Source organism: Phodopus roborovskii, unplaced genomic scaffold, assembly GCF_943737965.1.
Source record: "Phodopus roborovskii unplaced genomic scaffold, PHOROB, whole genome shotgun sequence".
In the NCBI taxonomy this organism is placed as follows: domain Eukaryota; kingdom Metazoa; phylum Chordata; class Mammalia; order Rodentia; family Cricetidae; genus Phodopus; species Phodopus roborovskii.
Window position 1 is genome coordinate 10,592,352 of NW_026125489.1, and position 22,782 is coordinate 10,615,133.

At 41.4% G+C, this 22,782-nt stretch overlaps 1 protein-coding gene across 1 annotated transcript in view; it reads right to left on the bottom strand.

Moving 5' to 3' along the window:
- Positions 1-4,703: 4,703 nt before the first annotated feature.
- Positions 4,704-22,782, bottom strand: part of Tspan8 (tetraspanin 8) — a 28,998-nt gene continuing 10,919 nt past the window's right edge. The window contains exons 3-8 of the mRNA XM_051176225.1: positions 18,440-18,577; positions 16,978-17,052; positions 16,750-16,857; positions 11,719-11,850; positions 8,482-8,565; positions 4,704-4,990 (exon numbers count right to left, since the gene is read on the bottom strand). Coding sequence (XP_051032182.1) covers positions 4,937-4,990; positions 8,482-8,565; positions 11,719-11,850; positions 16,750-16,857; positions 16,978-17,052; positions 18,440-18,577 — 591 coding nt within the window. The 3' untranslated portion in view covers positions 4,704-4,936. The remainder of the gene's footprint in view (positions 4,991-8,481; positions 8,566-11,718; positions 11,851-16,749; positions 16,858-16,977; positions 17,053-18,439; positions 18,578-22,782) is intronic.

A 22,782-nucleotide genomic window follows, 5' to 3' on the forward strand; every position in this document is an offset into this window, starting at 1 on the left:
ACAGGTGGCTCTCTACTCAGGCTCTCTCCACCCTGCATAGCACGACTGACATTTTGCTGTTGCTAGTTTTAGCTGTTGGACAAGCTTGAGTGAACTGTAGAGAGTGACAGTATTCCTAGCTTCTGCTTACCAGATGCCAGTAACACCCTCCTTTGCCCACGATGCTGATAACCAAAACTGTCTCCAGACTCTGACAAATACCCTTCTGGGGAAAATGGCCCCAATTAAGAACAATTGTTCTCAAGTCTTCTGTCCTTTAAATACCATCAACTTCATCCAAGAGGGGGTGGAGGGAAATGGGAGAAACTGTACAATTTCTCACACAGATTCTAAAATCTCTTCGTTATATTGTCACCATGTTGGTACCCCGTTCTCAAAGAGTTGAGCCCCTGTGTGCCTTTTCTCAAAGTCTGAGTTTGTTACGATCATCTTTTCCATTTCTGCCCTTACTTGGCTTTCCCTGTCCCCAGCTATGCTTTGCATCAGTGGGAGATCTCTTGTCTGGATTTGCAGGAGAATTCAGCTGGTGGAGAGATGGCAAAGGAGTGAATGGGGTGGCTGAAATGGGAGAAAGTTCATGCTCCTGTGTGACTTCTTAATACTGTTGGTCAAGCCCCTGCTCTGTGGGCCCTGTCTTGGTCCCATCTTCTACCACACAACCCCGAATCTCGGCGTTACCTCCATCCTTTGCTCCCACATAGGCTAGCAGGGCCTTCCTGCTGCTGCTCTCTGGTTTACTGTTATGAGTCTGCACCCTGTTCCACAACAGCCCCAATTAACACACAGAGACTCTAGTAGATATAATGTTGTTGGCCAGGTACTAGTTTCTTATCAGCTAGCTCTGTCTTAAATATTAACCCATTTCAATTAATCCATGTATCTCCACGTGGTCTCATCTTACCAGAGAGAGGGCCCAGACCTCTGTTCACTCAAGTCTCTCCATGTTGACTCCTCCCTACTACTTCATTGAATCCTCCTTGTCTCCTAGTCCCACCTATCTTGCTTTCCTATTGGCCAATAGTGCTTTATTCATTAACCAGTATGAGAAACATACTTACAGAATGACATCTCCCATCATCTCCTCTTTTCTGTCTAAAATAAAAACAATTTTAACCTTAGCATAGCAAAATATGACACACAATAGTTACCAACTAAGAATCACAGTTAACAATATGTAGTCCATTAACATTTAGCAAAATTTAAAGAATATATTCTATCATCTATCCTATCTATGTGAGTCTAAAGTCTTATATGTAACTTATCTTTAATCCTAACTAAGGAAAACTATACAATAACTATTTGTCTTCAACTTCATCAAAGACCATAGAAGGATAATTTATAAACTCTAGAAATGACAGAGACATCTCGCTACCTGGTCAGGCACCTGAAGTTCTTCTGTAATGTTCCATCTTCAGCCCATAGGCCATAGTGCATCTGGCAGACTCCTCAGCAAAGCAGGAAACTTTAAACTGTCCACCTGTATTGGCAGTTTGTCAGTCATTTTTCTCTTTGTCCTGCAGACTGGCAGACTCTTCCATGAAGCAGAAATCCTGTAGCAATGTCCATCTTGTATCAGCAGTCACTTTTCTGTGGGTCCTGCATGTCCAGTTTATATAGCATAAAGTCAAACAGTCCAGACAAGAGCAGTATCTTGCCCAAATGGCTAGTCTTGCCATATTGGAACTAAACTCCATAACGTGTTTCTTCAATGTCCATCTTCCTTTCTGATGCAGGTGGTGTTTCCAGGAGCAGTTGTGCCTCACTGTTAAGAAAAACCCTAAACCATTTTAAATGCCATATTCTGTAGATCTTTGAGAGATATGAAGAATGCCTATCCATCTCAAATACATCTTAAATATATCTTGAAAACCTAACTAACTTAATTCTAAGTTTTGACTATCATAGGTAACTATCTATAATCTGTACTAATTTATGCATTACATTTCTAAATGAGCTATATAAACACAATACCTAAACAAGAGGAGAAATATACATATCACAAAATTGACCTTAAATTGTATCAATAAATGAAAATCCATTCCAAAACAACATTCATAGCTATACCATAATTCCCTTTTTACCTTTAAAAAGATTGGTTGTGATCATTAACCATTTATAACCAACCCCATTTAAATGAAAACAAACATTTATAAACAATATTTGGGAATTTGTGCGTCGTTCTTTCCAAACTACTTCCTACTGGTAGGAGGCGCTGTCATTGGGGATCCTAAGAAGATGCAGAAATCCTGGCTGTAGTGCTCTGCAAGGCTGGCTTGTCCCAACTGTTTTGAATTTTGGATCACCTGGGACACTGCTTCAGAGGGTCTGGCTTGATTAAACCATGTTAGTCTAGAAGGAATCCACAACTTTTCATTTTCTGTGGAAACAAAAATAGAAATCCTTTCCCCCAGTAACCTGTCCTTAGACTTAAATTTTGGAGTCAAAGCATTTTTAAAATATGTAAATTGGTTTAACCCAGCAGCATTTGTTTTAACAGTTGTTGTTATTTCCTCAGCAGTCAAATGATTTAAATATAACAGAACAGCATATAGTATCCACACTCATTTTGTGCTTCCCATCTTTAAGTGTTTTTTTTTTTTTAATTACCCTATTTCTTTTATTTTTATTTTTTCATTTTTTGAGACAGGGTTTCTCTGTGTAACTTTTATCTATCCTGGAATTAACTCTGTATACCAGGTTTACTTTGAAATTACAGAGTTCTGCTTGCCTCTGTCTCCTGAGTGCTGGGATTAAAGGCGTGTGCCACCGCACCCAGCTACTCTCTGTCTTTTTAAAATCATTTTATTCTTTTTCTCTCCCAAGCGTACATATACTTTTAAACTTACTGTAAACCTTTAGAGGTTTTTCTTAACCTGAATCTGTCTTTACTGTAAATCTTTATCTTTTTCTGTCCACCAGCTATATTAGTCACGGTCTATCCAAGATGGTGCTGGGTACCTTTACCCCCAGAACTGAGAGCTGTGCTCACTGCCTTGGTCTGCGCTGCCATCCAGCAGCATGCTGTTGGGTTGGAGATGTGGTCACTGCCATTGCCAGCTTTCGTACACACCAATGAATTGTTAGCAAAGCTATTTAAAAGCCATGCGGGTTTTTTATTTTTTATTTATTTATTTATTTATTTTTTTTTTGCTGCATATGCTGAGTCAGGAAATCTCCATTAAAGGAGCCGCATAAGTCTTTGCTTGTCTCTAGCAAAACAGAGTCCAACTGAGAAAAATGCTGGTACCAAGAAGCCTTGCTTGTCTCTGTTCTTTTGTTTCTAAAATCCCCTTTTAAGCTTTTGTCAGGTTTGAAGTGGAAGTTCTCAGGTTCACATTCGGCGCCATTTTGTTACGAGTAGGTTTTCCCCCCAGCCCTGCCTGCCCCCAAATAACACACAGAGATGCTGTATTTGATATAATTCTGTTGGCCTGTTACTAGTTTCTTATCCATTAACTCTGTCTTAAATATTAACCCATTTCTATTAATCTAAGTATTTCCACGTGGTCTCATCTTACCAGAGAGAGGGGCTGGCGTTCTTCTCTCCGTCCTCCATCTTTAATCTCCTCCCTACTACTTCCTCTCTGCTCCTTGTCTCCTAGTCACGTCTATCTTGCTTTCCTATTGGCCAACAGTGCTTTATTCATTAACCAATATGAGAAACATACTTACAGAATGACATCTCCATCAGTTTACCTCACATTTCCATGTGGCCGTGTATAGTTTCCTCACCCCACATACCAGACCACATGCTCCCCAACATGAGGACATAGCAAGATGGAGTTGCCTGCAAGGCAGAAAAGAGTCCTCACCAGGGCCTAGATCCACCAGCACCTTGGTCTTAAAGTTCTCAGCTTCCAGAAATCTAAGAAATTCTGTCTTTTGAACCTCTCAGCCAGTCAATTTTGTTATGGCAGAGCATGGTGCCTAACACATCAGTTTCTTGCTCTACGCTCTATGGTTATTGTTCTGTGGAAATCACCATCTTTTTATCTTTATGGTGTCTGGATCTAATTGAGTCAGTGTACTGAGATATGGTTCTATTGCTATTCAAAACAAAAGCCTGGGAATGGCACCCCAATATCCAGGGTGCAAATACTTGGACCATGGTGGATTGTAAGCTCCAGAAGACCTTAGTAAATAGACATGCAAAGAGATACAAACGTGAGTGCTCTGCTCTGACTACCACGATTGGGAGATGGCATCAGTGAGCAATGTGGTGTGCAGAGAATACCATCATTGCACAGTCCTTACACAGGCATACATACACAACCCCAGTGTTCCACACCTCAGAGTTACTCATTTTCCTGCATGCTACATTTCAAGAGGACATAAAATTAAAAACTATTAGTTGTAGCTGTTGTGTCCCATAAGAAGATCCAGAGGGGTGCCATGGACCCTAGTGAGATATGAGCACTATTATTTATTTGTTTGTTTGTTTATTGGCACTTTCAGTACATATGAATTAAAAAATGGTGATTTACACGGCTGGATAATTCTTTAGTATTTCAGCTTCAGACGATCTCATCATCAGTCATTGATATACTTGAAACAGGATTTTGAAAAATCAGTGATTTTGAGAAATCCCAGACTCACCGTCCTGTTATTCTGTCATTTAGAAATAAAGTCATTCTATTCCGTATCCCTGGTGAACATCCCCGGGAGCACAGAGCCACCTGAACACAACAGCCAGACACCAAAGAAACACCAACATATACACTGTTTTTATTTTGAGAAAAAAAAATACACATTCATTTTTCTTCTGCCCCTCACATTTAAATATGCTGAACACGTGTGAGGATTCTGTAGTCTACGTAGGCAAGACATTACAATATGATATCTCTTAGTGGTATTTACAGTACTCACTTATTTAAAGTTACAAAGCCAAAGCAAAAAACTTAAACCGTGTTTATGATAACTTGGTAAGTCTGTGGATTCATTTTCCCCCAATCTGGCAGTACAGCACCATAGAAAACACCAAACCAAGAATCTAGAAAGAACAAATAGGATTAGTGTGGAATTCAAAGAACAACATTCAAGAAAACAGAAACTGTCTACTGAGTCTCTCATGGGAAATTAGAATCCTGAGGAACAGAATACTGAAGATTGGGTGCAGATCTCTCTGTCTGTCTCTGTCTCTCTGTGTGTCTGTCTCTCTGTGTGTGTTTCTGTGGTGTGTGTGTGTGTGTGTGTGTGTGTGTGTGTGTGTGTGTGTGTGTGTCCCTGCTGCATTGTGCAGTATCGGCTGCTATCACAGGATGCTTTCCCCTTGTGGTATGCACACATCTTTATGGAAAGCATTTGCCTCCGAGCTCTGGGTACCACCAGCCTGCAGGAGCTAAATATACTTCTTGATTCCACTGAAAGACCATGGTCATCTGGTTTGGATCATCAAGGAGTCTAGAATTTCTCCTACTGAAGTTTTAGGCAATGCTTGGAAGTGAAAAAAGTCATGTACATTTTTTTGAAGAAGAAAAAGAAAAGAAAACGCACTTGTAAACTATGGGGAATAGCTTAACTCAGGAATTTTCTTTTGAAGTCCCAGAACACAATTGAAAATCTAGGGCGTGAATTTCATCTCATTAGTTCTCCCAGACTGAAGAGCCTCCAAACTGGCTCTAATTGACTCTGCAGTTGGCAACTTGAATGCTTTGGTTTTTGACGTAGACATGGAGTGTGTTTTGGATGACTCAGCAAAGGGCACCTCCCTCTGCCTCAGCCCCGTCTCAAAGGAGACACGGGGTAGGGGTGGGGAGAGCTGGGGGATTGACAGTTTCCATCTGTACTGCACATAGACTGAAGAGTTTATGAAACACGTTCAAACGGTAGTTTATATCAGCGTTTTGTCACACTAACCTCACACTTCTTCCATTTCTTTGTATCTGTTAAGAACATTTATGTTCAGGAAAACAGAAAGCAGAGTCCACGTTGTATGGTGTGTGGACAAGGAAGGACTCAGTGCAAGCTTGCTCCTCGGTGTTGGATCCTAGACTCCCACATGTCGAAGTTGCTTTTTAAAAAATATGGTGAAACGGCCATTTCTCTGATATTTTTGTACCTGGAACCTCCTGTGAGGTTAAACTTTGCTCTATGAACTGATGACTATTCCATGTCACTTGATAACTTTTTATTTGGTGAAAGTAAAACCACAAAATGCTAAGCACTTTTTAATTATTTAATAATAAAATTCTGCTATTTAAGTCTAGATAAGGGCTCCAAACATCCACAGATGAATTTTTTTTCCACAGAATTAAGTATGAGTGTCTTGTATGAGTTCCTAACATGCAGGCTGAAAGGAGCCTCCAAGGTATACAGCATTAATAGAACCTCCACCTAATGCCTAAAGACGGAACATGATTTTTGTTCTGAGATTGTCTACTTGTATTTTCTGCATTGCATCTGTAGAGAATTGCTTCCTTAGAAATGTTGGTGAGAAGAGACTTTCTCTCTTTTCATCTTTGTGTTTCCTTGAATTTGGAAGCCAGAAAGATTTAAATGCTGAGAGAATCATCTTGTGACTCTAAGACTAAAACTCATTTGGGGGCACATTTCTCCTGCTTGGGTAACAGGGGGCCATTTGCAAAGCTCTCTTTTGAATTTAAATTAAAATAAGGCACCAAATATTGTTTTTGTTTTGTTTTATTTTGTTTTGTTTTGTTTCCATCAAACTCTAAACTTTAGACTGTCCAGCAATTCTGTCGATCAGTTATTAACTGTATCTTCAATATATAGTCTAGGCATCACAATTTCACTGGGCTCACTAAAGATTACATATTATGACAGTACCACACAAACTCCACAGTGCTAAATTACTGTACATAAAGTATTTTATTAAAGTATTTCACTGGAAAGTCATATAGGAGAATTGGTAATGTCCCTAACTGTGTGACAAATACATGGAGTCTATCAAATTCATGAAATATTGATAATTGCTATTTTCCTTGCAGTCTCATTTTCCACTAGACCGTCTAGATTCTTGGCAATAACTTTGGCTATGATGTACAAGACACCAATCCAATCCATTATGTCCTTATTATTTTTGGCTCAACTTCAACAAACCCCTTAAAATATATGTGAATTGTATTCAGTCATTGGCAATTCTCTGAATTTGAGTCTAACATGAAATATAATACTTAACCTCATTTAAAACCTATTTTCCCAATCTTAGTTAGTTAATGATTAAACTCAGGTCTCTGAGCATATTAACCTCATGCTTTACCACCAACCTATATATTCCTTTAAAATCAACTCTATTGAAACAGAAGTATGTGTGTGTGCCATATGTTCATATGACCATGAGTATGTATGTGTATGTATATATATATGTATGTATGTATGTATGTATGTATATGTATGTATGTATATATATGACTCTTTACTCACTTTGTAGCCATCGTCTATTATTTCTAAATCAGCATGAAGCCAGAATACAAAGTAAATAATCAAAGGACACAAAACAAATGGCAGAATCAAGAGAAACAGGCCTAACGCAAAGTAACATTTGACTTTGCCTTATTTAGGCTATGAGAAGAGTAATTTTTTGATCCTGGTAGTATCTAGGCTTTTCTGATACATGACTGAGAAATTTCATCAGTAACAACATTAAATTACTTTAATCTCAACCTAAGTTCCAACCAAGCAGTTATGTGACAGGCGGCTGCCCAGCATTCCATGAGAATGATTCAAATGCCATTTAGCCACAATCACCAGGGAAATACCACACGGTGCTTAAATTCTTGCTACTGTATTGATGTGCACTCCGGAGTGATTCTGACCCATCTGATATCTGCATTTCTCGAGATCTGAGATAATTCCATAAATGCCTCTGAAAATGTTTCAGTCCATCTTCTTTGCAAACATTTGGAGGCCATATAAAATTTATCCATCAGGTTGTAAAACAAAATGCCAAGAAAGTTCAAGATAGACATCCCATGGAGAATGTATTTTCCAACATCAGTAATTAAATTGATGCAAGGATCCACTAGTCCACCTGAGAGCTTTCCAAGTCTATTTGCAGTGTCTAAGCTGAGAGAATCCAAGGAAACTAACAAATTGGAGCCAAAACATTTCCCTACTCTTTTGAGTTCAGCTTCTATTTTCCATTTCAAGACCCTGGCTAGAAATGGACAATCGAGACTGTTGCTTTTTTTGTTTGTTTGTTTGTTTTTTGTTTTTGTTTCCTGCTCTCCCTTCCTCACTTCAGAAAATTTTTAACACTTCCACTAGTTTCCATGCAAAAGGGAATGTAGCTACAAATAAGAATTGTGTAGATCTTAATTAATTAATTTCTTAGGGAAACAAGAAGGCAGTTAAGAAGTAGCAGCCTCAGCCTTCTTGGTTTATAGGACTATAATACTACCTGTTCCAGACTCGAGACAGGTTCAGAGAGATGCTGCACCCTGGGAAGTGTGGAACCAGTATTTTTGTTACAACCAATGAGAAATAGAATGAACATAGATGCAATGAACTGTTATACTGTACCTCAATAAATGCCAGTCCAAAAGCAAGTCCAATGACTCTAATAATATTCTTTTCAATCAGATCTTTTACTGAAGAAGAACAGGTCTATAAGAATAAGCAAGTAAACATTTTTAGTGAAATTTTGATCTCATCTTTATTCTTCTACTTGACTTTTTATATTGTTAGCAAGATCAACAAAAAGGAAATGAACTGTTTCTTCTACTACTACCTACACTCTTACTCCATGTGTTAAAGAGCATTTGAGCTAAAAATATATATTTTTTAGCTACATATTTCCTAAATGCTAGGATTGATAATCAATAGAATGACACTGGGTATATCATCCACTCCAGGACAGGCCTCATGTTCAGGAGTATTTGACCAACATATAATTGACTCCACAGGGTGTGTGTGTGTGTGTGTGTGTGTATGTGTGTGTGTGTGTGTGTGTGTGCTTTTATTCGGTTACCCTTTGGTGGGACTTTTTGAGGGGAGGTATTTTGTTTTCTTGTATTGGGTCATTTTTTAAAGAACTTAAAATTGGGAGGGTAGGGTTGGGGAGAAGATCTGGAAAGACTTGGGGAGGGGAAGAATGGGATTAAAATAGATTTAAATTTAAAATTGTTTTAAATAATATATATATATCTACATATATATATATGAAACTGAAAAACAAAAATAATTTTGTGAAAATTTAAAAATAAATCCATACAAATATATCTCCAGGCTATAATTTTTATAATCAAAAGACCATAAATAATTGTGTCTTCTCTTTGGATTATTTATCTAAGAACTGGTGTCTCCCTAACTATGCAGCTTGTGAGCTGCAGTACAGAAATCTACCATGGAGGCTACAGACAGATATAGTACAGATGTCCCTCTTAAAACCGCAAAATTTCAAATACTTCAATAATAAATATGAGTGCTGTTTTTTACCTTAAAATGTTATGTATACTTTTCTGCTACTTAAGTAAGAAAGAAAATTTAGAAAACTGTTTGTCCGGTACATTATTTTGAAGTGTATTTTCAAGCCAGCCTGGAAATCAAATTTTAAAACATTTCAGGAAAATTCCAAACATTTCAGTAACTGAAAGTAACAAGGGCAACTTTTTAAAAATGGAAAAGCACTGCGCAACATCATCTGTATTGTCATGAGCTATGCCACCCCTCGTGTGTATATATAAACTGACCAAATCATGCTACTTGCTAGAAACAGAGAAAAACCTCCCCAAGGCTGGAAAGGTCTTTCCCGCTACCGCATTCCTTAATGTGATGGACTTCTGCATTCACTTCTAATCCAAAGCAGCAAACGTCTGAAATTGTCATGTCAGTTAGGGTCAAGAGGGAGATGGATAACTACATCTATTGATTCACATTCATTACATCTGTCTCCTCCTGCACCCAAAACTGTAAGGCTACCTTGGCAAAAGAGAGGGGAGAAAATAAAAGGAAACATGAATAGTGGCCATTACACATTTCCTTTTTATTCCAGACTTGCAAATGACACACAGCAGATGGAAGTATTCAAAGAATTTATGGCCTTCCTTTTAGGGTACTAGGACAGCTGTTGGCTTATACTCAGATGAATTATGTGTGAACTTTCAGAAAATATCTCTTTAATAAGGGCTTTGCAGAGTATAACTTAAGGAAAAACATCTTTCCACTGAGCCTTTCATAGGAAGTGGACATCCATGTCAACAGAGCCTATGAATTTCTTCCTCATCCTAGGTGGAAGCTACCTACATTTATCTGTACCAGACAATGATTTCCATCATACCTTGCAAACAGTGTGTTGTTAAATTTAAGTAGGCAGAAGGAAATCAGAGAAGACTATGAAAGGCAAGAGTAAAAAAATTAGTTGCTATTATTTTTTACAATGAAATGACACAGTAATACTGCAGCCTGGTAGTTTCTTCCCCCCATGGATCACTGCACAAATGAGCTCCACCAATGCCTCTTCGGAGAAGAGCCTCGTAAGCTCCAGAGCAGAGAATTTTTTCCCCTTCGGTTAGGTATTTTCTTTCATTAATTGATGACCTCAACAATTGGTAAGCAAAAGCAACGCTAGATTGGGAATAACCTTTGGCTATTGTGGACACTAATCTATTGTGAGTGGTAGTAGCATTTGTGGATCTCTCATGACAATAATTTAAAGGATGCTGAAGCCGCTTGACGATACCACGGTAGAACTGATAGAGAGTAGTCTCCAAAGAATAGTGGTTTAAAAAATTAAACATTCATGCCAACTGTCCTGTGTCTACTAAGCCTTTCCAGGCACAAGGAAGAGCATAGGAAAGGCCTTGTGGTGAGGGGTACATGCCAGGCCCTCCATGAACAATCATCCTGGACTGCAATGATTAACTCAGATGGGGACCGCAACTCTTGTGCTGGCTCCTACTTGAGCATTTTAGTTATATTATCAAGCTGCCAAGCTATTTTTCTCTCTTCCCTGTTTGATAATCTATTCTGTGAGTATAGGTTTTACACCCTGGGTACATGCTGATTGCCAGGAACTAAATGACGGGGGAGCTGTCCTGAGTGTTCACTGCTTTGGATCAGGTGTAAATGGAGACCGGCCCTCCAGTGGGCCTGGCTCACATCAGGTAGTTAATAGCTATTTGGTAATTAGTCATAAATTTTTCATTAAAACAATACAGGAAAAGCAGGTGATACCCACATGTCAGACAGTTAGGAAGTATATAACACATAGAAGATAGAAACTCACCTTTCAAATTTATTTCAAATATCCAAAGCAATTTCCCAGTGGCAACAATAACTAGTTTAAGTTAGCAAGTATATTTAACATCTGGAATTTAACTCCTCAATATCAAGTCCTTAATTTATACTTACATCTCTTCTTGGGAAAAGGTATTATGACTAGTGGGAATAAAAAGAAGACTGCCTTTTGAAAATTAAAGTTAATTTCCAGAAATTTTATTAAGAAAGAAACAATAGAGGTTAGTAATTGTAGTCGCCAAAGACAGAATAAAATAAACTTTTATGTTAGTTTGTACCTGATGTAACTTTGATCCACGAAAGTTGGATTTAAACGATGCTAAACTCATCGACAAAAATACTTTCATTTTAAAATATCTTCTTTTATGTTTAATAAAGATTAGTTTTACATTTGAATAATTGTTGTATTTTAACATCAGAGTTCCCCTGGTGCTCGCTGTATTTTAAGTTTTTACAGAGACTGTCACTGCGAAAATAATATAGCATAACTACTTAATGTGCCAGATTGGATCTTATTCTCACCTGTGAAGTAACTTTATATCCCTGATAATATATACACTGAGATCTTGTATCTGGACATTTACATGACTCTCGAGCCTCTTCAAAATTATTTCCCCAATCTTCAGCTCCTTCGACTAAGCCACAGCATTGAAACTGTGAGAAGTTGGAGGAAACACAGTCATTAACATAACCAAAAGCATACATTGAATTGTTCTAAATGTCATGATAAAGATGTGTCTTATGCTATAATATAGACTTCAGTTTATTTATGCGGCGTGTGTGTGTGTGTGTGTGTGTGTGTGTGTGTGTGTTTGTGCAAGGCATGCTACTCACATGTACAGGGAAGCCAGAAGAGGGCATGGGATCTGATGGAGCTGCACTAGGCGGTTGTAGCCAGTTGTGAGCCAGTCTGGCATGGACCCTGAGAGCTGAACTCTGAACTGACCACAGATACTAAAAGAGCAGCAAGTACTCTTAGTGACCGAGCCATCCCCGCAGCACTCCTTATGCTGAAATATGGCATGTCACCTTACCTGCACAGAGCACGCATACACATAGCTAAAATAAAAACAAACTCTATCTTGAGAAAGGAAAGTTTCATTTGGGTCTGAAGAGCAATGAAAAGAAACTGACTGAGATAGTCAAAGCTCGAAGAGATTGGAAATGAGGTTTAAAAAACTGAAGTTCTTAACTTTTTTAATGACAAGAGAAAGGGTAGACTCTGAGCTATGTATACATCCCAGTTTCACATAAAAAAGTCAAGTTCTCAATTTAAATACATACATACAAACATAAACACACACACACACACATATCAAATTTATTGAGAAATTAAAAAAAAAAATTCTATTCCAGGATCTCTGGAGCAGAGACCTTCCAAAGACAAGAGAATTCCAGAATTTCCCTAGGATTGAATTTTCACAGAGATCTTTAAAATATGAAAGCAAGCACAGATTAAGGGTCAGTCTTTCAGAAAAGTAGAGGTGAAAGCCTAGACTACACTACCTAAAGCAGGAGAGGTTGTGGTCACACTCCAGGAAGGCAAAGAAGCAAGCATGGCTCAGAATAGAACACTATTGACGAATCTCCACCTCCTCCTAAATCATCTACTGGAAAGAACACTTCAGGGAGAAACTATTGGGAAAATCAGTAAACAACAACAACAATACTGGCTGATCTTTCAGGCCTGAACTTCATCTCAGCATTCAGAATCAGGCAGGTATATGTGAGTTCATGGCCAATCTGATTTACATGGTGAGCTTCAGGACAGTTGAGACTATAATGTGAGGCATAAAGTAAAAAAATTAATGAGTTAATCAGTTAATCAATTAATTAATTAAAGTGTGTGAGCACATGCCTTTACTCTCAATACTTGAAAGACAGAGGCAGGCAGAACTCTTAACTCTGAGGCCAGCCTTGTCTACAGAATGAGTTCCAGGACAGCCAGGGCTACACAGAGAAACCCTGTATTGAAGAAACAGCCAATGTCTGGTTTAACTCAAGGCCCACACCAAGAGAGGGAGCCCAAGCCTTAGACTGCCTGGATCTTTTGACCAGAACCCAATAGTCCAGAAACTGAGTATAGAACCAGATACAAATAAAACACATCAACGAAACGATTCCTACTGATATTCTGCTATACTCACAGACCTATGCCTTGTCCAGTCATTATCAGAGAGGCTTCCTTGGGGGGAAGTGGGAGGTACCCATAGCTAGACATCATGCAGAGAGAGAGAGAGAGAGTCTAAACTGGAGGTCTCCATCAGGTCTGTCTCCTCAGAAACTGGAGGACCCCTCGGAAGAGGTGTAGGAAAGATTGAAGAAGTCAGAGAGCACAGAGGATACCAGGAGAACATGGGCCTATTGAATCTATCAAGCAGTGCTCACATGGGCTCACAGAGGCTGAACAGAAAGTCCTTAGAGTACATATTATGGCTGTTAGCTTGGTGTTTCTGTAGGACTCCTAACAGAGCTATGTTTCTGACTCTTGCCTGCTCTTAGGACCCTTTTCCTATTGGGTTGCCTTGTCCAGCCTTGATATGAGGCCTTTTCCCTTGTCTTATTGTATCTCGGTTGGTCCTATTTGATTGTTATCTCTTGGAGACCTGCTCTTTTCTGAAGCCAAGACAGAGGGGGGAGGGGATGTGGGGACAGGGCAGGTGGGAGGGAAGCCATGAGAAGCAGAGGGAGGGAAGGGAGGGAGGGAGGAAGGGGGACGAGGGAGGAGGAAGAGGATTCTGTACAAGAAGGGGTCATCTCAAACAGGCATCACACAGCACATTTAGTAAGCCACGGTTGACACCGAGGTCTTAACTCCCTGGAAGTGGACGGTAACCCATTGGATCTCTGTGATGTTTTGTTTCAGGCAGTTCACTAGAGAGGGAAAAGATTGCTCTCTGTGCCCCATGGAAGGGCTCTGCTGGGGCTTCCCTTTGAAAATGGAATTAATCTGTGCTCTAGAAGGGAAATCATGTGTGTGTGGGGGGTGGGTGGGTGTAGGCAACCAAAGGGAGTTAGGGAAGTTAGGGAAACAGCACCTCGCACAGGGATTTAGATGGACCTAGCTCACATCAGATTCCTGTTCTTGCAGACAATTGTTTTAAGCAAAATTGTATAAGCTGGAGTCTGTCTAACTAGGAACGGGTAAATGACCAGGGGAAACCATGCCATCTGACAAATAGTTGGAGAAATCAAGGATGTTTCGGCTTGAAAGGCAAACTTTGGGAATCAAACAACAGCTATTTTCAAAGAAAAAAGCCACTGTGTTTACAGACATTCATGGAATTCGTTTTCCTGTGAGATTCAGAAATCAGACTAAATGATATGAATTCTAGGGAGGTAGTTGGGTTTTTCTGTTTGTTTTGTTTTTTGTTTTCCAAATTGAGGTAAAACTCCCTGATTGTCAGCTAGTACCAAAGTGAGATGAGCGAAAATGGGGGCAGACATTCAACTCAATAATTAAATGGTAGATAGACGCAAGTGTAAAATATTCCAATCGATGGAAAAATAGGTCTGATAAAATCCAGCCCTCCTACAATCTAAAAATTTCCATGCCAAGCCACACCTACAGTGAATATTTTGTGTGGACAATACAATGACATTTCTGAAATCTAAAGGTGTGGCTATAGGGCCTCGGACAAAATAAAATTCTGTCCTTCTCTAAAGCTCATGTATTCACAAAGGGGAAGAAAGGAAGTGCACTCCAAGGACGTGGGATGCTGTAAAGTCGGGAAGATGGAGTTTCTCAACAGACAACCTCACAAACCTGGTCTGACACAGCTTTCTTGGGAAGTAACACTCAGTAAAGATTGGGAAGTAACCAGATCATCAAATAGCTTTAATGCCTCTATTTGATTTTACAGAGAGAGAGAGAGAGAGAGAGAGAGAGAGAGAGAGAGAGAGAGAGGAGGGAAAGGGGCTAATAGCCCCAACAACAAAAAATTAGGTCCCATGGATCTGGACTAAAATTCCAACCCTTTGTTATGTGTCAGCCCCCTCTCAACAATGGCATTGCATCAGCATGATGTCATCATCTACCGTCTTCCTACTCTGTGGCGTTAGAAAACTTTTATGGGGTGGGACCTGGGCCAAAAGGAATCACTCTTGTGAATGGATTGCGGCTGGCCCTGAAGAGTGGGTGGGCGGGTTTGCGGGATGGAGTTGGTTCCTAAGAGAATGGGTTACCATGGAGCGGGGAGGCTCTAAGCAAGATCGGGGAGGGTGGTAGGATGCGTGTGTAACTAGAAAGGGACCAGAAGGGCACAAGGGGTTAGAGTGGGCAAGGCGCTGGGAGGGGGGGGGGGAAATCAAGCCAAACAACTGTGCGTGAAACTGACAAAATTAAAGCCCAGCAATGAAAGAGCAGGACCTCCTGCTCTCCAGACTCCTGCTTCTCGTCTTCAGGGTTTACCCCCACCGTTGTGAGGCCCTCCTCTGTGAGGGCCTGACAGACTTGAGCATGGTGGGCCACACCTTTAATCCCAGCACTCTGGAGGAGGCAGAGGTGGACAGATAGGTCTACGTGAGTTCGAGACCAGCCTGGTCTACAGAATGAGTTCCAGGACAGTCAAGGATATATAGTGAGACCTGCTCTAAAACCAACCAGACAAGCAAGCAAACAAACAAAACCCCAGGAAACAGCTAAATATATATCTTGTATGTATAAAAGACTTAGTCCAAGCAACACTAAACAAACTAAATTACTGGGGTTCATAGGGGTGTAAGGAGCCTGAAGTGTTAGTTTTAAGTGGCGGGAGGAAGAGGCTCCTCAGCTCCTCAGCACACTACTCTTTCAGATTGTAAATATTAAAATAATTACTGATTTGTCCCATAAAGGCTTAATTTGTTGTAGACATATCTTCTCAATTTATCCCGTAAATTGCTTCAAATCCAAATCGATGGCTCCCGTGGTCAAGAGCACTGGCTGCTGCTCCAGAGGCCCTGAGTTTGATTTCACCACCACCCATAACTCTAGTTCCAGGGTCTCCAACGCCCTCTTCTGGCTTCCGCTGGCACTAGGGATGCATGTGGTACACAGACATATACACAGAGAGACACCACACACGTATTAAAATAATGAGAGCAATAACTCTTGTTAAGTCCCAAATCCTGGGACAAATGGCGGAGGTGCTTATGTAACATATCTAAACAGACCTGGCCGACAGATTCTCCCAGCAACCCAGCTACAGGGTGTGGATTGCAGCATAACCCCACCCACTGCCCTGAACTCTCCAGCTCGGGGGCTGGGCTGCCCTCCCCCGGAGGCTCTAACTGTATAATCCAGACATTTCAGGCACCTGCCCCTTTTGGACCTTTACCCTCTTGACTGCTACCCCGACCAGTCCCGTCTACCCTCTTCCTGACCCCCACGTGTCCCTGCCTTGGCCTACAGTCTCCATTTTATCTACAATAAACTTTCTCCTCCACCATACCTACTAGGAGCCGTGGCCTTTCCTTCCCTTTTTATTTTTATTTCAATCACCTTTTAAATTTTAAGGTTAAACACTGAGGAGTCATATTCAAATTTCCAAGTGGCCAAGAAATTCCAATTACCTTTTCTTGAAACGAAACCATGGCCTTCTGGAACTCTTTTGCCTCGTCTGTCACTTGAGCCAAAAGTTTTGCATTTTCACTGAGAGTTTCATTCAGAAAGTGGCTAGACTGAAAATTGAAACATACACACACACATATATATAAATGGTTAAATTATTCATGCCAGAGTGGAGAATTCCAGTGTCTTAAGCCTTTCCAACAGTCGCCAAACATCATCTGTGAACATACCTTAGCTTTCAAAGTAGCCCCCAGGATACCTGCTGCCACTTGCAAAAGCAGAATCAGAAGCAAGCCGATGAAAAACTGAAAGGCAAGGCAGGGACAGGAGTTATTCTCAGAGTAGCCAGTAACTACCCACAGCATTGCAGTGTCACGTGAGCCCTGGCGGCCAGAACAGCCTCAGACACAGCATTGCCTACCAGCCTAGTTGTCCACCTCATTAAAAAAAAAAAAAAAAAAAAAAAAAAAAAAAAAAAAAAGATCAGGGAAAGTGGCTGCGATTAAATCTCATCGGAAAGACTATTGTCCATTCTGTCATATTAAAGGGAAGCAGGTTTGAAAGCCTAGAGAACCTAAGCATTGTTCTCTCCATTCCTGCTTAAGTCAAGGCGAACACACGCACACTCACGCGCGCGCGCGCACACACACACACGCACGCACGCATGCTTAAAACTGGTTTCTGAACTCTATCTTCACTATGGGATTTACATGGATCTTTGTTCCCAGTGTAAATCCTGAGCTCTGCCTGGAGGATGGAGCCCACATACCAGTCTGTTAAAAAAGAAAAAAAAAAAAAATTCCTCGAGTAATTAAACGGCGAGAGAAACCCTCAGTACTCAAAAAGCTCTCAGGAGATGTTCCCGGAGTCCCTCACAGCGAACAGCTAAAGCACCATTACTCTCGGACATGCGCGGTGCTTCTTTAATTATGTAAACAGTTTAGGTTCGTTCACATTTATACCCGACAAACACTCCATTTTCTAACAATCCGCCAAGATCTGTCCATTACTTGCTAGTGTATACGATAAAAAGGGAATGCCTGTGGGCTATCCCACCCTTCTGGAAAACCCTAAGTCACACATCTGGTTATCTCCCTTGCAATTTCGTTAGCACAGCATCTACTTTACTGCCCACACAAATACACCCCCCATCATTACTGGAGATAATAGCCCTGGTGCTCTCTCCAGCCACACCCAAGATACGCTCATTCCTCACACGCAGCCGCCCTGGATCCCAGGCTCCCTTCCCGGTAACCACATGGCTCCCTCGTCTAGGCAGACAGGTTAGACACTTCTACCCCTGGCTTGAAATCTGCCCCTCCCCTCCCCCATCTGCACCTTCCTCCTCTGCCATCATTTTCACTGCAGTGTATTTTCACTTGCCCCTATGTATGGGTCCCGTCCTAAGGTGATCCGTATCACTTAACACAGTGTCTGACACACAGAAACATGGTCACGTTGCTTGGATGAATGACCAAACAAGTGAAGGAAGGCATGACTAATTAAAATGTTATCTGCCTGCTTTTAGACTCTAAAATTTACCCTCAAATTCAAGACAAGGTAATCAAAAATCCTGAGCTATAGTATCTTTCAGATTCAAATTCTCTAAGATAAATTAGGACTTCACAAGCTTGACAGAGAACCCTTGGGGTCTGGACAGTGGATGCCGTCTGGGATTGGTCTGGAACCCACCAAGAGAAGCATGCACCGGCTTTCTTTCACAGCGCCACAGCATCCTAGGAAGCCCAGAACCATAATGATGGCCCCCACCGCAATCAAGATGTTCACAGCAACCAAGGGGTTTGGACTAGCATCTCCAGAAGTGATGATCTAGAAACAGAAGAGATGGGCCGTGTGAATTCCTCGACGTGATGTTTGTGTTATTCATTTTCCAAATATCCCTTGAGTACCCTCTAGGTGCCAGGCCCTGTTCTGAACCCCCGAGAAGATTCTGTGATCTTAAACCATAGAAAATCTCTGTCGGGGCAGAGCTCACGGTCTGCTGAAATGCCACCTTCCTGGGTCATGTAATTCTAGGATAATTCTCCTAGAACGAAATGGTAGATGCTGAGTGGAGGAACTGTAACAGCCTCTTTAAAGTTGTTTCTAAGAAAGGAAAGTACTTTTTGTCCTCTTGGTGGGATCTTTGGTTCACACATTGTACATCCGATATATAGAGTACTATGACAAAGGCTGTGCTTTATGACAATCTAATTATTTTTTGACTTAAAAAGCTCCCCAAGGTCCTCAAGACACTGCTGGTTACAACATGAATGTCAGGGTCAGGCTGAGCTGAAGAAGCCATACATAAAAGAGCAAGATCCTGTAAGATGCTGTAAAATCCGTTCACATGGAGTTGAAGAACGGGCAAAACTGTGGTGATCAAAATTAAAGCAGGTTGCCTTTGAACTAAATAGGCAAGGAAGCAGGAACTGGCTGAAATGGTTCTGGGTTAATAGACACGCTCTCGCACTTGGTAAGGATGCAATCAGCCCAGTTCCTGGTAGTCCGTATCAACGCTCATCTTCTCATTCCCAGAAGGACTGAACCCAGAGACTTTAATTTTGCCAGACTATCAAATGATGGGATGTTGAGGAAAATACCTTAGGTCTGTTTATGGAGGATGAGCTACTCCTCTGGCATAACTCGGTTTTTGCACATGTGACACAGGCATCTACTTGTACGTTAACCTCACAGCACTTCAGACTCATAGAGCATTTGTCCCACTCCATGCAAGTGCAGTAGTCAATTACAACTAAAGATGGAGGTCTTGTGCCGTCGTGTACGCATGCATACTGTGTACAGCCCCACACCACCTAGAACCTCTAGGAACTGGGTTGTCTCCAAGGAAAGATACTCAAGACTCTGTATTCTGTGATCTCCCAGACCACCCACAGGTCCCGTTACCAAATGAATCCATAAATAACATGCCATTAGAGATCCTTCTGTTTCAAAAGCTTTTTAAATCCATTCATGGCCTATGGGAAATGTTTATTCAATGGTCAATATGAAAGCATGTTCTGAAATTACAAAAGCCTAGATCCACATTCTACTTGGGGTCCAGATATGTAACAAGTGTGTAATGGCAGGTCAGCAAGCTAACCTCAGGGTCCGTTTGCAGTTTGTAAAAGAGAAATAGGCCAGTTCTGTGGTTTGTAATGCCTCCTTTGTCTATAAAAGTAATTGCTTATACATAATGCTTAGATTTACAGATTTCAAGCCTGGTTATGTTATAAATTTTTGCATTTATTTTGAGGAGAGATTTTTGTTTGTATGTGTGTTTGTTTGTTTTGTTGTTAAGACTGGAGCCAGACTTCTTGGGAGGGACGATTAGTTTTCTTTACGGTTGTTGGTCCTGGCAGATAGACGGCTCTGCTCTGGTGGACAGCCCCACATGTGGGCAACATAAATTGGGCTTGGTGGGTTACTACAGCAACAAAAGAAGACACAATTTTGGAAGGAGTAGACTGGATAGATCTGGGAGCAGTGGGGGATGAATCCAATCAAGATACCTTGTGTTGAATGTATGAAATTCACAACACATTGATAAAATATTCAAAAGGATTAGAAATTTATCATTTTGGTTTTGCGGACAGGGTTTCTCTGGAAAGCAGCTACGGCTGACCTAGAACTCACTCTGTAGCCCAGATTGGCCTCTGCCTACAAAGTGCTGGGATTAAAGGTGTGTGCCACCACCATGACTGGCTAGATTAGAAAATTATTAAAGCCAGATAAATCATTGTTGTTAATAAGCAGGCGTGAGATTAGAGACAAAAAGCATCTTCGGGAAGGTAGCTCTGTCTGGTCAGCATCTAAACATGTAGCAAGGTTGCTAGAGCTCAGGACAGACCCAGAGGTAATAGGTTGACTATCTAAGAAGTGTGGCTGACACCTGCACAGGAAGTCATTAAGGACTTTGTGAGGCCACCCACTGCCAGGGGACAGGCTGAAAGAAAGCCGCATTCTGACCTTCTACCAGTCACAAATGCCTATTCTTACTGAAGAATGAGCTAGAAATCTGAGCCGGATGATTTTCCCAGCAGAAACCCAGAAAGGTTTCCAAAGCTGTCCCATATAAACAGAACCTGTGTGTTTCTTAAGAAAAAGGGAGACATTCTAAAGAGGGTGCTGGTGAGTCTGAAAGATGAGGCTTCTGGGATCTTCTTTAGATTAGAAGAGATGTCCCGAACAAGGGTGGTGCCCTAGATTTTGGCCTTGGAAGCTATTGAGTTTACCCTTAAAACTTCTCCTTCCAAGCCACGTTAGCAGAAAGAGATGCCGGCTCCCCATCATTCTTTTACGTGTTTGTTCTCATGTTGGCCCTTGTGAAACTACTAGTCCTACTTCCCCAGAAATAAAATGGAGCTCTCCACTCAGTCATGACTCTTTGCCACTGACGCCTCAAGCTAACTTCACGAAAGCCAGGCTGGTTGTCTTGACTCCAGTTCTGGGCAGGAGGCTGACAGCGCGGGGCTGCCTAGCCCTTGTACTCCATCCCAAACCCCAGATGTGGAGTCAGAGTCACATTCTCTCAAGGACAAAGGCTCTCGTTTAATGTATTCAATGTGTGCCATTTCTTCACAGACTAAACACCAAGTTTGCTTAACAGAAACACTGGGTAGAAAGAAAACATGGGCCAGAAATCAAGTAATAGTATAAAAATCAGGCGGTGCACACATCTTCAAAAGTCCAGAGTACCCACACCCACAGAGTGATGGTTGTTAGTTTTTTTTTTTTTAATTATGAGCCCTAAAGTCAGACAGATTACATACACCTTCAAAACCCTCTTCCTCTTCTTCTCACCCCGGGACCATCTGGAGTTTGGAGCCACGTTTATCAGAATAAATAATGAGTGGAATTCTGATGAACTGGAGGCTGCCTCACCCAGCCCCTACCAGTGAAGTATAGAATGAGGAAGTAGCTAAGAGCCTTAGGGGTTCTCTGGACTCTCGTGGGATAGAAAATTTTAAAAAGTCATAAGAGAAGAAGCCACAGAGAGGGAAAGAGGGAAGATGAGGAGGGAGGGATGGGGGAATGAATATTTCTGGTAATGCTGTCCATATTAGAAAAGGAAAAAAAAAAATCCAGCTGCCAGTTTGCTTTTAATCCTTCTTTCCACGAAATCATGCCCCCAAGGTGGTTAGTTGCACTATGACATAATAATAATTTAAGTAATTTTAGAGGACTGTCTTCACCGCTGGCTTACTATTATCTTTATAATATTCAATAGGAATCAGAATTCTTAAGAGAGGAAAACTATTGGTACAAAACCTCTGAAAAGGCCCTAACAACAGATGTGACTCCACCAAGAGCCTGGCTTCGTAACCAAGGGTGAGCAAAGAATAGGAGCTAAGCCCCTGGGGTTGGGGGTGGGGCCGTGTGGGGGGATAGGGGGGTGAACGGTGCACTCTTTGAATTGAGAGGGAAGAAGAGAATGGAAATTAGGGAGCCGAGAAATGGGGCCAGTGTGGAGTTAATTTGGATAAATGTGAAGCAATAACGGAGCCACACACCTACCCTTCCCCCCTCCCCTGCACATCTGTAACACCTTAGCGTGGAAAAGAAATATCATGGGTTGAGTCCAGAGGCTGGGGCTGGAGTTGCACCTGGAAACTAAACTTCCAAACACGGGGGCATATTGCTAAGAGCTCTGCCCCTGGGATGAAGAGGTGTAGGGACTGAAGAGATTGTTCTTGTTAACTGTGTGTGAGATCAAGAAGCTGAACACCTCCCGAGTCACACTAGTGTGACAGCCTCTGGTTGAAGTGGCTGCCTCCAAGGCCGGTAGTGAGAAGTACATAAATACGTTATTCCTTGTGCCGTGATGCCCCTGAAGACTACATACAATCCCGTTCCTCTCCACTCTCATCCCAAGCACCTTGGGATCAGCTGTGTCCTAATCAGAGTGTACCAGAGCACTCGCTCTCAGTGGGGAAGAAAGGTGTCTCCGCTTTTCTGTGTCTCCAAGCTGCTCATTGGCCTGGCCTTCAGTGATGAAGGATGCAAGACTCCCCTTAGGCCCCAGCCTACATCTC